The sequence below is a fragment of the Panthera pardus genome, unplaced genomic scaffold (genome assembly GCF_024362965.1).
Source record: "Panthera pardus isolate Hobbes unplaced genomic scaffold, ASM2436296v1 HiC_scaffold_17, whole genome shotgun sequence".
NCBI lineage: Eukaryota > Metazoa > Chordata > Mammalia > Carnivora > Felidae > Panthera > Panthera pardus.
Window position 1 is genome coordinate 85,977,880 of NW_026526732.1, and position 14,409 is coordinate 85,992,288.

General features: G+C 33.8%; 1 protein-coding gene across 47 annotated transcripts in view; it reads right to left on the reverse strand.

The window, feature by feature from the left end:
- Positions 1 to 14,409, reverse strand: part of RIMS1 (regulating synaptic membrane exocytosis 1) — a 489,827-nt gene that overhangs the window by 119,437 nt on the left and 355,981 nt on the right. For 20 of the 47 annotated variants that reach the window (XM_019417717.2, XM_053904730.1, XM_019417710.2 and 17 more), the window contains one exon: positions 3,791 to 3,903. In XM_019417717.2, coding sequence (XP_019273262.1) covers positions 3,791 to 3,903 — 113 coding nt within the window. Of the gene's footprint in view, positions 1 to 3,790; positions 3,904 to 5,006; positions 5,190 to 11,068; positions 11,141 to 14,409 lie in introns of all 47 variants that reach the window. The other 27 variants (XM_019417715.2, XM_019417720.2, XM_053904726.1 and 24 more) reach the window with 2 other exon arrangements.

Sequence of the window (14,409 nt, forward strand, 5' to 3'; positions counted from 1 at the left end):
AAATATGGTACTAAAATTAATCAAAGAAAGAATGAATACAATTTAAAGATTTAAAATAAAAACAGAAACATTGGGAAATTAATGTTTGGCGTTGAAAAATATATTGTGTGGCATTTTTCTTGCCTTTTAAGAACAGCAAAATATTTCAGCACCAATTTTTCCTAAAGCATTCTAATTTTAATCCATTAAGACTTTTTACTGCAAGTGTATTAAAAAGCATACTTAATATTCATACAAACATTTTTATCATTTCAAAAATGATAGCAGTACAGATAATTTGAAATTTTATATAAATAATGAAAACCTGAATTCTGATTTTTACTAGATAGGAGGCATTTTCTCTTCACTGTGAAAATAGTAACATTTTCCACATTGAAAAAAATTATCCTAATTAAGTGATCCCTTCTTCCTTCTCAAATTAATATTAAAATATCTCAAACAGAAATTGTTCTTTGGAGATTATATTTCTTAAGACATTTTACAAAACTTTGTATCTGCTTCCTTGTTGGTACACTATTTATTGAAACATAATGGCCTTTCTAGATATTTCCGAAGGGGACTACCATTAGACTGTTAAGTGGCAGATGTAACAATAGAACACATAAAATATAACTGGCACACCAAGTGTTAGTTTACAAATAATTTTTAAATACTTCTTTAGAAGACATCTAGTTGAGCACGAAAAAATCACTTCATTGGTTTCAGAAAACCATATAACATTTGTATGCAAACAATTATGTTGCTTTCAGATTCACTCTCCATAGGGCTACACTGGAACACAACTTTGTAATATAACCAGAGAAATTTCTTGGAAGTCTTTGCTCTCAATTATCACAAACCATTAGTTACCTAATTGTAAGGCTACTTTTTTGACTAATTTATCTCAAAATCTGTGTTGTGATCATTTCTCTTCTTTTCTTCTAAGCATACTTTAATATAATCAGAATCCCTGTAGCAAGTATGCTAACATTCATAATCTTTAAAAGAAACTTCAAAAAACTTTTTCAAAAATTAAGTAAAAATGTCTTTTCAAAGGATGTGTTTGCCTTTAAATAGCACATATTGCTTCTATGTTACAAAGACAGAGTAGTAAAACTGAGTTACAGAAAATAAAACAAAACATGCGTCCAATCTAATCATCCTGGCATGAATCCAAAACACAATCATGTAGGTAACTGTACCCAGAAACCATATGAATAACATTACTTTATAAGTTCATCAAGAAGTTGCATCACTATCCAGGAAACTAAACCATTTGAAATATTTGCTCTTACCAATCAACTGCTTATCATCACCTCAGTTCTTTTTTCAAAAACAAAAATAAAAACAAAACAAAAAAAATACTCTCTGTTAAAAATAAAAAACAACAAAAAACAACGAAAAAGAAACTTGGAGAGAAGGAAATCAAGTAGAGGCTTAATTGCAAATAAACTGCACTCAGCATTAACTTCATAGAAGATATAACTAACGTTCAAAAAATAATATCAAAAGAAAAAACCATAATTCTATGAAAGCCCTATGAACAATGAAATGAATCATAAATAGAACATGCTACATTCTTTCTAGTCCATGAATCAAATGAATATTTTACTTTAAAAAATGTATTTTGGGACACACAAAGATGTCATGTCTGTTCAGTGTGAAATAGATCCATGATAAGATGATGGTGGACACTATCATCATTTACCAAAGGTCCCAGAGCACATGATAAAATCATAAAGTAAAACTGACCTATTTTAATTATAGAAAAACACTTAGAGAAAATAACACGTTTGTTCTCATATTTTTAAAAAGTTTTATGTATATGACTGTTGAGATCACAAATTTCAGGAACCTCAAATAACAAAAAGAGTTTACTAGTATATTTATGATATTAAATATCAAAATAAGTCCATCAATTTCATCCTCAGTCATTCCTTTCTTCCCACCTCAATTCAATCCTTACAAATTGATGATTTCTCTGAAAGACAACTGTGAATATGAATATCATAAACAATAATGTTGATATTAACAATAGAACATAAGCTTTAAAAAAAAAACAAATCCAGCATACATTCCAAATTATTTCATAGAAGCAATTCTTATTTCTATAGAAATAATATAGCTATAACCTCACTGTATGCGTTATATGCAGTACCCTTATATGCTTTTGAACTTACAGAGTGTTTTAGCAACTGGAGGAAATGCAAAGAATTTTAGGAACACATGACTTTTTGGATATCGATCTTTGGCAAATTATGGCTAATAACACTGAGTTTGTAGAAAAATTCTAGAATTTGTAGTTCTTTTAGTTGTGCAACAGGAGTTCATGAATGGATAATTTATATAAACACCAAATTTTATTTAAAGCAGTTTCTTTCATCTGGGCTGTTGTTAATTTGAGTCATAAAAACATTATGAATTATCTTCTCAAAATGTTCCCAAAAGAGAAAAGAAAGTTTGTTAAACACGTGAATTGAGAATTCCAATGAATTAATTGCTATTTTAGAAAAGAAAGTCAGATTTTCACATAGCAGCATATATATCTTATTAACTAAATGAATACTCTTATAATAATCCTGAATACTGAAGCATGATATATCAGTGAGATGTATAATCTTTAAAAATAATACACATCCTGAGTTTACCATAGTAGCATTCCTCTATCAGTAAGTTAATACTTCTTAAAATCTACACTAATCTTTCTATAACCAAGTAGTCTATTTATAAATTCTGCCGTAACAGTCCTTGAAACAATGTACTTATCTTCTTAGATCATTTCTGTGATACTTGTGTGATACATTTCTGTGATACATTCAGTAAAGTACTTCAATTAAGTAAAACACATACACAGCTCCCTCAATACAGAATGAAATACAAGTTTTATATCAGCAACAACCAACACTGTTGAAAAAATATTCAAAATGTTACCCTTTTAGTCATTTTATGGGGATGAAGATTTTGAATACATGTTTTAAATGTGAGTCCATTGTATTTATATTACCACCCCAAAATAAAAATTATTTCACTAAATTACTTAACAGATCCCACACTGGTTATGTGATAACATATACTGATAAATCATTTCACCTATGGAGAATTAGGATAGATCTTGGGTCACATGAAAAAACACAGTGACTATTTTAACCTAGAATTTATATAATCTAGCCCAAATACTTTAGGGAATTTATTTCCACTGTCAAAACTTTTTCCTTCTCTCTTTTTCTATTTCTCTTTCCCATTCTCTCTCTTTCTAGGAAAATAAACACAATGTGTATATGCTTAAAATAAGAGAATCTGTAAGTAACATGAACTGTTAAAAAAAACACAAAACACTAAAATGTGTTCTCTAAGTCATTCTTCATAAAAGTTGTATAAACAACACAGAATATTGCAAATGAATTAAAATTAAAAAATACTAGTAAAGACTTCAATATGATCAAGTGTTTGTTTAAAAAATATTTTTTAAAAAGCTTAAATAAGCCCTCTCACACACATAAAATACCGTATTTTACTAAGATTTTAAAAATTGTGTTTTGTTTCTTTGTTTCTTTGAAAAAAGGTGTTTCTAGGGCTGATTTCACTCTCTTAATTGGCAATCTAAAATTCATTCATTCACTCACTCAGCAATGTTAGAGTATATTCCATGAACCACTACCGTTAGGTTCTGGGAATAAAATTTCAAGAAACAAAATCTTAGGACTCTGCAAACTACATAAATCAAAGTACTATTCATTTAATAAAAGGAGTATAAAAAGAGGTGGTTCTCAAATCCAAGGTTTTTGGACAATGATCTCTCTTTATTGGATACCTTGTTCTATACTGCCGCTTCTCACTGGCACCTGTGGTAGCTGCCGGCCCCTCCGATTGCTGAAGGATGTGTCTGCAGGAGGAGGATGGGTCGGACTTGCTTGTCTGTGCATTCTGTGGGCAAAGAACAAAGGGGGGAATGAAATGGTGAAATTCCAAGAGGGCCTGACAAATACCTTCCCTTCATCCTATTACTATTAAAATAGACATAAACCTCCTAACTCAGCTTTTGGAAACAAAATCAAATGTTTTTGATGGTATGTGTAAAAGAAATATTATAAAAAGTGACTAAAAGAGACAGGGATAATGTCTGTCACACACAGTTCTGCATAATGAATTTCTGAATTGAGTACAATTAGACTCCCTTCTATGAATTAACTTTCTATGAAATTGTGGCTTTCCATTAAGTTATCCATTTTTGGTGGTGCTGAACCAAATAATATATTGACTTACAGCCTCTGAACTCTATCATTGTGGATAAATTAGTTAAGAAAGGCTGTTGCCTAAATTGCTACAATTAAGTTAATGAATGTTTATATCTAGAATTATTTGTAAGTGATAAGAATAGTTCTAGCTGTAGACTTTTATAAATTACCATTCACTTGTTATTTATTTTTAAATAGGAAAAATCTTGACAGATATTAAAAAAAAATAACCTTAAGTACATGTTATAAAATATACTGGTGGAATGGTCAAAATTACAAATATAAATTTGAGAAGTGTGCAGATACATTACTACTGCACATGAGTAAGCTGACCTCCATCTGCTGGCATTCAAAAATTTTTTTAAACTAAAGAACTTTAAAATGCTCTTAAGATTTTATTGAACACATACAAAAAAATTTTTTTTAATTTCTCTTATACTTTTTAAAGAAAATACACATTTAATTCTCCAGGTAATTTCTCATAAAGAATTTCACATAATTAAAAAAAATATATATATATATATGAATATGCCACAAACAGATGGAAGGACATAACACAGTCAAATTTAATTTTCAATGATAGCTAATTGGCAGGAGCTATAGACTACTACCAGCACAGTGAAGATAGATGCAAGTAATAGAGGATGTGGGAGAGGTTTAAGTGCCACAAAGAAAGGATTAAAAAATTATGGTGTCATAATGAGTGAAAGCATCAAGTGCTCAGGAAGGTACAACACCACACCAACACCCGGAGGCAGAACATGAATGCTGGGCTGGACACTGAATAGCGACCTTGTCAGAAGCGGAGAAGGTGGCGCCGACCCTCCAGGGGCAAGGTGGTGGGTAGAACACAGTGTTCTGACACTAGAGTGCTCACTCGACCTTGAGCGAGCGGGATGTTTTCCCCTAAGGACTGGCTGATCAGTCGCTCTTAGGGCTGCGTATCCCCTTCTAGAAAGGCATGGTGGGAGAACCCTAAAACATTAGGGCCAAAAAAGATCTTCAGTCAGCAGGTTCACATTAAGTTTGATACCAACACATTCGTCCAAGGAAAACCTGGTTACTCTTACAAGGCAGCGACTTTAAAAACCAGAAGAAACCCATCATCATGCAATCACTGAAACGGAATTAAAACGAAACGGACAAGTAACTGCAGCTATGCATGCCATGTGGTCTTCAGAGGGCTAATCCAGAATCCTCCAATGTAACAAATCTCTTGTTAAGTTGTACAAGGGCAGAGACTTCTGTCTCTTGTTTTTTATTGAGCTCTATCTCTAGTACCTAGAATACAGCTGTACAGCAAGCAAGAGCTCAATAAAGATAACCTGACTGAATGAATAAATACAATTAGAGTCATGAATATAGGAATACTTTAAGCATATGCCTTCAAGAAGAAACAGCACACTGTAAGACTCTGTATTTACAATGTTCGTAAGTTTACTCTGCAATAGGAAGTCTATTCCAAGTAGGCTGCAAAAAGGAAGATATCTTCTGAGGTTAACTTAAGCAGACCAACAAATTAAAATGATACAGTAAGGAGAAAGTTTCATTATTGAACTGACTAAATACAAATGGCTGATGTATGGATAATAACATGTCTTCTAAGATTAAAAATAAGTCTGAAAAGATATTTGTCCATATATTGACAGTTATCTTAATATAGGGTTCAAAATTATTATGAAATCAATTTACGAATTAAGGATTAAAAATTAAAAACTGATGTATGTGTATCTTGTTTAAAATATATACATGCTTTTGCCTTTTTAAATCATTTGCAGTTTGTATTTTAAATAAATGCATGTTTATGTACCCAATCTGTATTATTTTTTACAGTGACAGAAGCAAAGAAATAATACCTCATCATTTCTACAATGCTGTAAAATTCACTTATCAAGTGATTTGAAGTATGAGAGTAAAAAATACATACTGCTCACTGGAAATATATTATTGTTTTATTCAAGTTGTATTCAGATTGACAATTTTTCTTTTAGATAAAATGATTTTCACAGCTGTAATTACTTTACTACAGGGTTATCTCCCCTATTATAGAACAAAAAAATGGGAAAATGTCAGATTCTAGGGGACAATAAGGTACAACTTAGATCTGTAATAATGTGCATTTTTATCTTCTTGACCTATAGATAGATGCTTCATCAGACCCTACTGCAAATCCTGAAACCTGGACTGTTGTCTCAATTTCCAAATTAAAAGAAAAAAGAACTAACTATACATACTAAGATTGTTCATTTATTCTAAATAGACTTTTCACATTAACTTAACTCTATAGAATTACTTTATATGGAAAGGATTACATGATCAAATCCTTTCTATTGGTAAAGAATGAGTTTTTATCTATTACTCTTTAAAAACCATGGTCATGAGAATAAACTTCAAGCAATCTTTGCTCAAAATACACTTTCTTAGTGTAGTCTGAAAATCGAGTAACACAGTTTTCACCCTAGTATTGAGAAATTTCATTTCAAATTCACTAAAATCTTGCTTCATTCCTTAATGCAATTTGTAAGCATTAAAAGAACTACTTAAATGTGACTTGAAATGTGAAAATTTTAGGTGGCTCTTATATGGCACCAAACTAAATGGCAAAGATATAAAAAGCAATTTTGGAGCAGATAAATGGTTTTCTAGGTCAGTATTATACCGATCAAGACTACATGACTTAGTGTTCCCATCTCCAAAGTCATGAGCTTGCAGTGTCTGAGCACAGCTTGTAGTGTTTACGGTCCATCATTTCGCACAAGATCTGTTTTTTCTTTGACATGAACTAAAAGTCCCTCAGTGACAAAGCAGTCCCTGCTGCCAGCCAAACTGTAATGAGTATGAAAGTGTAGACCAAAGGGGCAGTGTCAAAAACCACTTTGCCTGAGGAAGAGAGAGGTAAGTGCCAGAAAGTCTGAATTGTAGGAAAGGAAACTGAGGAGAGTAAATGAAAATGCAGAACTTAAGAGAAGAGCAAGGTTTGGAAATGAGAGATAATGGAACCAAGTATAATTCATTTTAGATGAAAGGAAAGGAGAATTAATCAAGAGATTCTGAGGTACAGAAGTGAAATGCTGACAAAACCCAGGCTATTGAGCCTTGATATTTCAATGAAATGGGATGTGCTAAGAACGTAGGGATGCATGAATGGAAGAAATTAGGAACAACCATATTAGAGAATGGAACAGGGAGTGCATGAGGGATGAGGAAAATGATGGTAACAACTTTTCTTTACTGAGCATCAATAGGGAACCATCTATACATGCCAGGCACTGCATGTATGTGTGTGTGTGCATGCATGCACACATACATACACATGTATGTTCTTCTTTTGATATTTTCATAACAGTTCTGAGAAGTGTCATTATTCCTACTTTATAGACAGAAAAACTGAGGATCATAGAGTGCCTTGTAAAAAGATAAAGAGCTAACATGTGGTAAAGACAGGATCCACACAGATCCACTGAGTGCCAATACTTGCTCCCTTTTCTGCCTATTGAGATAGGTTTGTTATATCACATTATGAGAAATGGCAAACCCTTGGATATATTGTTAATCTTATAAAACAAAACATAAATATATATCCAAATATCAACTTGTTTGACAAGGTTTAACAGAATTGTCTCCTGAGAGTTTACAGGAACAAAAGGTGAAATGGCATTTAATGAATACCTACTCTGCTATATAGATCTATAAATAACTCATAATTTTTAAGCAAAAAATAAGTCTTCTAGAGAAAAACTCCAATTCAAACCTAAGTATGTCTCAAGCTAGCTCACCATCTCCAAATGCATATCTAAATATTTACCACTTAGTACAATCTGTGCCTACTCTCTTCACCTAAGACTAGGGTTTTGACTTGAACTTAAGTAAAACACATTTCTCACCAAAACCTGAGGTTGTCAGTCAGACATTTCTATTGTTGCAAATGGTCTTGCAGTAAATTTCTTCATTGCAGCTTAATAATATAATTCTGTTTTTTTTTTTTAATGACTTGTTACGGGATGGACATGCACGTGGTATTTAAGGTCAACAGTTCAAAATGGTTCCTCTTGTAATGGTCATTACAGGCCTATACAGTCCCTTTCTAATAGCCCCAGTACAACATTGTATATACAACCAATTCTAAATACTAGTCCTGACAAATTATCCCCCAGGTAGGTTGCAGAGTATAGGTTCTACAAGAAGAAAAGTCACTAGGGTAGAAATGAGAAATGGTGCTAGCAGGTCATATAGCTGAATTCATATGAGAGTTAAGAGTCAGACTTTTATCTTACTAAGGAACTTCCCAAGAGAATCTGAAGCACTGCTTTCAATGGCTAGGCACAAAAGTCAGACATCAGTTCTGTTTATATTCTGTCTATAACTGGTCACCATCTTTCAAAGTATTTTCTTATAAGACTATTACTCATAAGGCCAAATTTGTTAAGGCCAAAAAGGGCCTTCAAAACTGATGACCATTAAATAGCAAATTTTGCCAGGAGCCAAGGTGTGGCTGTGTGGTATGAATCCTTTGTGTATGCTGTTAGCTTCCCAAAGGCCAAGAATCAATGCCCAAGGCATTCATACTGTGACCTCAATTCACCTGAGGTTAGATGTCAACTCAAGGCATCTTCTAAAGAACTGAGAGCTGACACAAACCTAGAAAATCCAGGCAATTCTTCTTTTGTAACTAATTATTCTTCTCACTTGAGATATGATATATACTCTAATAAAAGTCAATGGAGAGCTTTAATTATAATAAAACAAATATGCACACTTAAAAGGTTTGAGTTTTCTACATTAAAACCTACTAGCAAAGTATATAAAGCAAGAGTAATATGAATATGGTCCTTAAGCAGCAAACATTTGAGACTGGGGAAATCAATCACATTCTTGCTATTCTTTTTGGAAGGAAGGAGGATTTGTATTTATTTACAGGTATTTTCAGTGTTGTAGAAGAAAATGCTCAAATATTACTCATTTGTAGTTAAATACCATCATTTGATTCTAGAATCATCTAGCATTTTGTAAAACAGTATCCTATTGTCAAAGACTTCCTCATTGATATATCCTACTACAGAACTGCACACAGTAGTCACTCAACTAGTAACTGTTAAGTGAATTTAAAAAAGCCTGAACAAAATAAAAATAAGACTCTGAGGAAAAATTTCAATCATGTCAAAAATAATTGAAATTATGTCTGTCTGTGAGGCAGGGGTCAGTGAATGACAGTTAAAGATTAAAAATTTGCCTAAGGAATTTAAGTCACTTATAATGCTAGTTAAGAAACTGCAGTTAACTGAGATGACATTAAATAATATGTAAATAGAAACATAATCAGTACTGTTTCATTGCAGTCTGTCTATCTACCTATCTATCTGAAGTGCTAGAGCTTTGTACTTCTTTCCTTTCTCGAAGCCTAGCTCCTTTGTAAAATTTAATTTCTACTCAACACTGTTCTGAATTCTCTAAATCCTTGTTCCATTGGGAATTAGATTCCCTAAATAGTCAGCATTTCCATAGATATTAACTAGGAAAAAATCCCATACTCCCGTTATTCACATTCCTTGATGTAACTAATTCACACTTATAATCTCAACTCAGAGGTAATATCTCCTGGGAAGCTTTCCTCTTTTGCTGTTCACTATTTTATTCTTTGAACTTAGCACATAGTTGGGCACATATCCTTTCAATGAATAACTAAATTGTACAGAGTCTATCTCAATCAAGCCTATTGTGACAGCTTAGCTGGTGTCTCGCACTTGCCCTTGGATCTTTCAATCCACCTTACAAAATGTTGTTATAGTGTTCTATAATTCTGGAACTCAAAACCAATCATCTGTCTTTCAGCCTATCGATGGTTGATGGATGGATAAAACAGAAGTTGAGACTCTGTTAAATAGCACACAAGGGCATGTGCAACAAAACATCTAGGGATTTCTCCAGTTTTATTTTCATCACTCTCTCCCAGTTCCTGAAAGAATTCTCCCTCTCAAAATGTATACAAATCCCCCAAAATCAAGAGGAAATTTTAAGCCTCAGTGTTTCTCCCATTTTTTTTTTCTTTCTCATGGGCTATTCTCTTCACATCTACTTTTATGTATCTAGATTTCACTCAAGCAATACCTTTTATGAGATGTTTCCTGTTCCCACTCCACATTTTCCCGTGTTCCCCCTGTATCTTATGCATACCTCTGTAGTAATAGCTACGACACTTTAATACATTCTTTCATTTACATCTGTGTCCCCCTGTATGTTCTCGATAATTTTTAGATGAATGAATAATATGTTAATGGGACATTTGGTGTTTTTTAACAGCTATGTAAAATAATGTGTTAATATCTTACACCTAAAAATAGCAAAAAAATCTGTAAAATTGGATAAATTGCAAAGAAAGGTCAGTAATTCCTTTAACTTTTACATTAACTCAGCAAGTATCTTTTATATACAAGTATAACTTAGACCTATTGACAGAAAAAAGATTTTTTTAAACATCGTTCAGATAAATAACACTCAAAATATTTGCATATCCTAAGTATTATGTTCATTGCTAACATTTAAATAATCTCAGAAACAAAATATCGATGTCCTAATATGTAAGTAGGAATGAGTACAGATTTAGTCCTCCTTAGTAATCAACATGATCACTATGAGAAATATATGAGATTTTTCTTAAACCCTAAGATTTAAGGGCCACCTTCAAATTACCCTTCTCTTGTTTTTTGAGGCCATTCCAATAGGCGAAGTTTATTTAAATGAATGTCTTTAAACACCACAATCTGTGCTTAAGAACCGATCATGTAAAATGAGAGAAGGCACCCTTGAATATATCAGCTGAAACAGAAGATGGCCACACAGCACAACACCAAGCCTACCTTTCTGCATCAGAGGCAGTGCCTTTCCTAGTCTGTTTTTGGATGCTAGATCTTTCAGACTTTCTGGAGTGCCTGTGGAATGAAATGTTAAAGAAATACAAAATATATGATGAATAGAGCTACAATAATATCATACAATGATAAAAGCAACAGGCATGAAAATGACAATTATCTTCTTTAAATGGTTTTGTCAGTCAATGCTTTTTAAAATAAAAACAAATGATAATAAATAAAAATAAAAATCAGAGTTGGTGCTGGGTGGAAGACACAAGTTGCCCAACAGGAGACACAAGAAGCTCCATTAGTCCAGGCAGGGTTGTTTGCAGTAAGGACTTAGTATGGGCCCCTGCTGAGCAACTTTGCCTCTCCTAATGAGTAAATAAACCCAGTGGGGAAATGTAGTGATGACAGATGTGATGACAGCAATGGTTTAGGTGCTGAAAGACCACAAAGGGATGACGTGCCCTCTATTTTACAAGTTGAAACATGGTGCTACAAAGATTTTTTTGTTATTCTTCTCTTGCAAAATATGAACTGAAGAAAAATACTATAGTGAAATATGCTTCACATCACTTTAAATCAAATATTAAAATTATTTCCAAATTGATCATAACTATGCTTTTGCGACCATGTAGCATCTTAAAAAGCTAATCACATATCACAAACCAAACTAATAAAGTTCCCAGTTTACTTTATGTTCCAGAAGTAAATATATGTACACTGAACATTTACAACTTGAAATGCATTTTCCCAAAGAAATGTTTATAGAGAGCGTACCTCCCTAAGCAGCAGTTTACATATGCCTATTTGACCTAAAATGTGTCTAGCCTACTATATATTTGAAATAAATATAAAATATTATGGTCAAGAAACTTATTTTAAAAAATTCCAGAGAAACCATAAAAAGTAATTTGCACTTTAATCTTGATAATTATGTATTTTTATCACAATAGTTGAGTCTTTAAACTTATGCTTATTTTTCTTTCCTATTTCTTCCAACAACAAAGAGAAAACTGCCATTACTTATTAATGCCAGATAATCTGAGTGTATCCTATATGTCAAGCCCTGCTCTGAAGCCCACTAGAAACACACGTCAAAGTAAAAAGTCCACCTTCATGGTGTGTATAGACTTCTGGGGCTGTTCATCTCTCCCCATCTCTTTCTCTATTGCCAAAAACTGGGTTCACTGTGTTGTCCTTCCAATTCAGGGTTTCGGCTGTGTGTTCTTCAGCCTTCTGTTACTGTGACATCTCACTTCTGAGAGATGAAGAAAGGGTTTAAGCGGGGGGGAACCATTTCTCACTTACCACTTTCCTTTACTATTTGGAAAAGAGGATATATTGAAGGACAGCTCTATGCCAGGCACTGAGGGAGGCACTGACTTATTTAACCCTCACGACTTTCCTTTCAGAAAGTGTCATCTTCATTTCAAAGATGAGGAAATAGACTCAGGACAAGGCTACTCAGCCAGTAAGTAGTAGAGCTAGGATCAGAATGTAAGTATGTCTGGCCCCTAACCTGTTCTGTCATATACTGTCCAGCAAAGAGAAGGGAGTAAGTAGATTCTGATTATGCCCTTGGGGTACACTCTTGCTCCAGAAGGGAAGAAAGCACGAAATAGGGTACAGGCCTAGGAAAGCACTAAGAGATGACCTCTGATGTGAAAGGCATATCTCCGATATTCTTATTTACTTTGTTGATCCTGTGATCAGGAGAGGTTGATAGTAGTGTGTAGAAGACTAGAGAAGTATGTGGCATGTGCCCAAAATCAATGTGAGATGGTTGTTGGGAAGGAAAGCTTGTTCCTAAGGCAAAGGGAAGGGAGGCATATATATAGCAGGAGCTACTGCAGGCCCAGTAGATATCTGAGCTCAAAATAAAAAGAAATATACCATTATGGGAAATTTATGCATTGTTCTAAGAATGCTCAGGGACTGGGAGGACAAGTGTTCCTTTTCTCATATTCAGCAGAAAGCAGAATGAGAGTACAGAGTTTTAGGCCAATTCATGAAACTCATTGCCATAAAGGTTTTCATTCCTTCACTCATTTATTCATTCAACAAATATTTGCTGGACATGTGTATATGCCAGACACTGCTAGTTGTCTGTGAACACATGCCTGTGAACACACACATATACACAGAAGATTTCTGCCTTCAAGTAATTGACATGTTATCTGTAGGAGACAAGCAATAAGCAACAACAACAAAAAGCCCACAAATAAATTACATGGCATATGAGAAGGTGACAAATGCTAACAACAACAACAAGTCCACTGGGGCAAGCAGGATCAGAAATGTGTGTGAGGGAGGGGCTTGGGGGCAGATGCAGATGGCCATTTTAAGTAAGGTGATCAGGGAAGGAGTCCTTGAATTGGTAACCTAAGATCAGGAGGGAGTTAGACCTGTTATATATCTAAGGAAAATGTATCCCAGGAAAATGAAACAGCAAGTACAGGGGCCCTAAGGCAAGTTTGTGCCTGGTATGTCCAAGCAAAGTAAGGAGACCAGAAAGAAAATTGTTGGAGAGGGAAGAGTCAGATGGCCAAGTTTGGCCATGAGGGGGGTGGTGGTGAGGGACGTGTAGAATCTGGTAGACTTTTGTACAAACTTTTACCCCTGCACAACAAAAGGGTTATAGCATCTTTCAGAACTTGTCTGCTTTTGTTTCTATCCCTACTAATTTCTATTAATCTTTCTGGACCCCACTGAGATTTTACTTCTGTAAAACTTTCAAGTCTTCCTCTTCTGATCCCTATAATATATCTGTATTCTAGACTGATTATCACAGCAATCCAAAATGATGGTGGTGATGACAACAATGATGATGATACCAATGACATCTAACATTTACTAAGAGTTTGCTGTATGCTGGCATGACTGCTTTACCGGAATTAACTCATCTGATCTCACAATCTAGTGAGGTAGGTACTACTCTTTTATCCCTTTTAAAAATAAAAAGATTGAGGCTTAGAGAGATTAAATAATTTTCTCTAACGCACAAAGTCATTAAATGTGAAAACACGAGGTCAAATGAGACTCCACAATCTCAAAAGCAGTGATCACATTGCGTCTGTGACATAAATGACTCTGGAACACAGTAGTTAAAAGCATGGACACTGGACTCGTACTGTCTGGGTTAAACTGTCTGTTTCTGTCTAGCTGGGTAATTTTAGTCAAGTTACTTAACCAATTTGTGCCTCAGTTTTTTGTTCTTACCTGTGAAGTGGAAATAATACTACCACATCGCAAGTTTGCTAACTCTAAATATTTCAACCTTACTATTTTTTATTATAGTCTTTGTTTGCAACATTACATAAAACAAGCATTTGTAGTAGTTT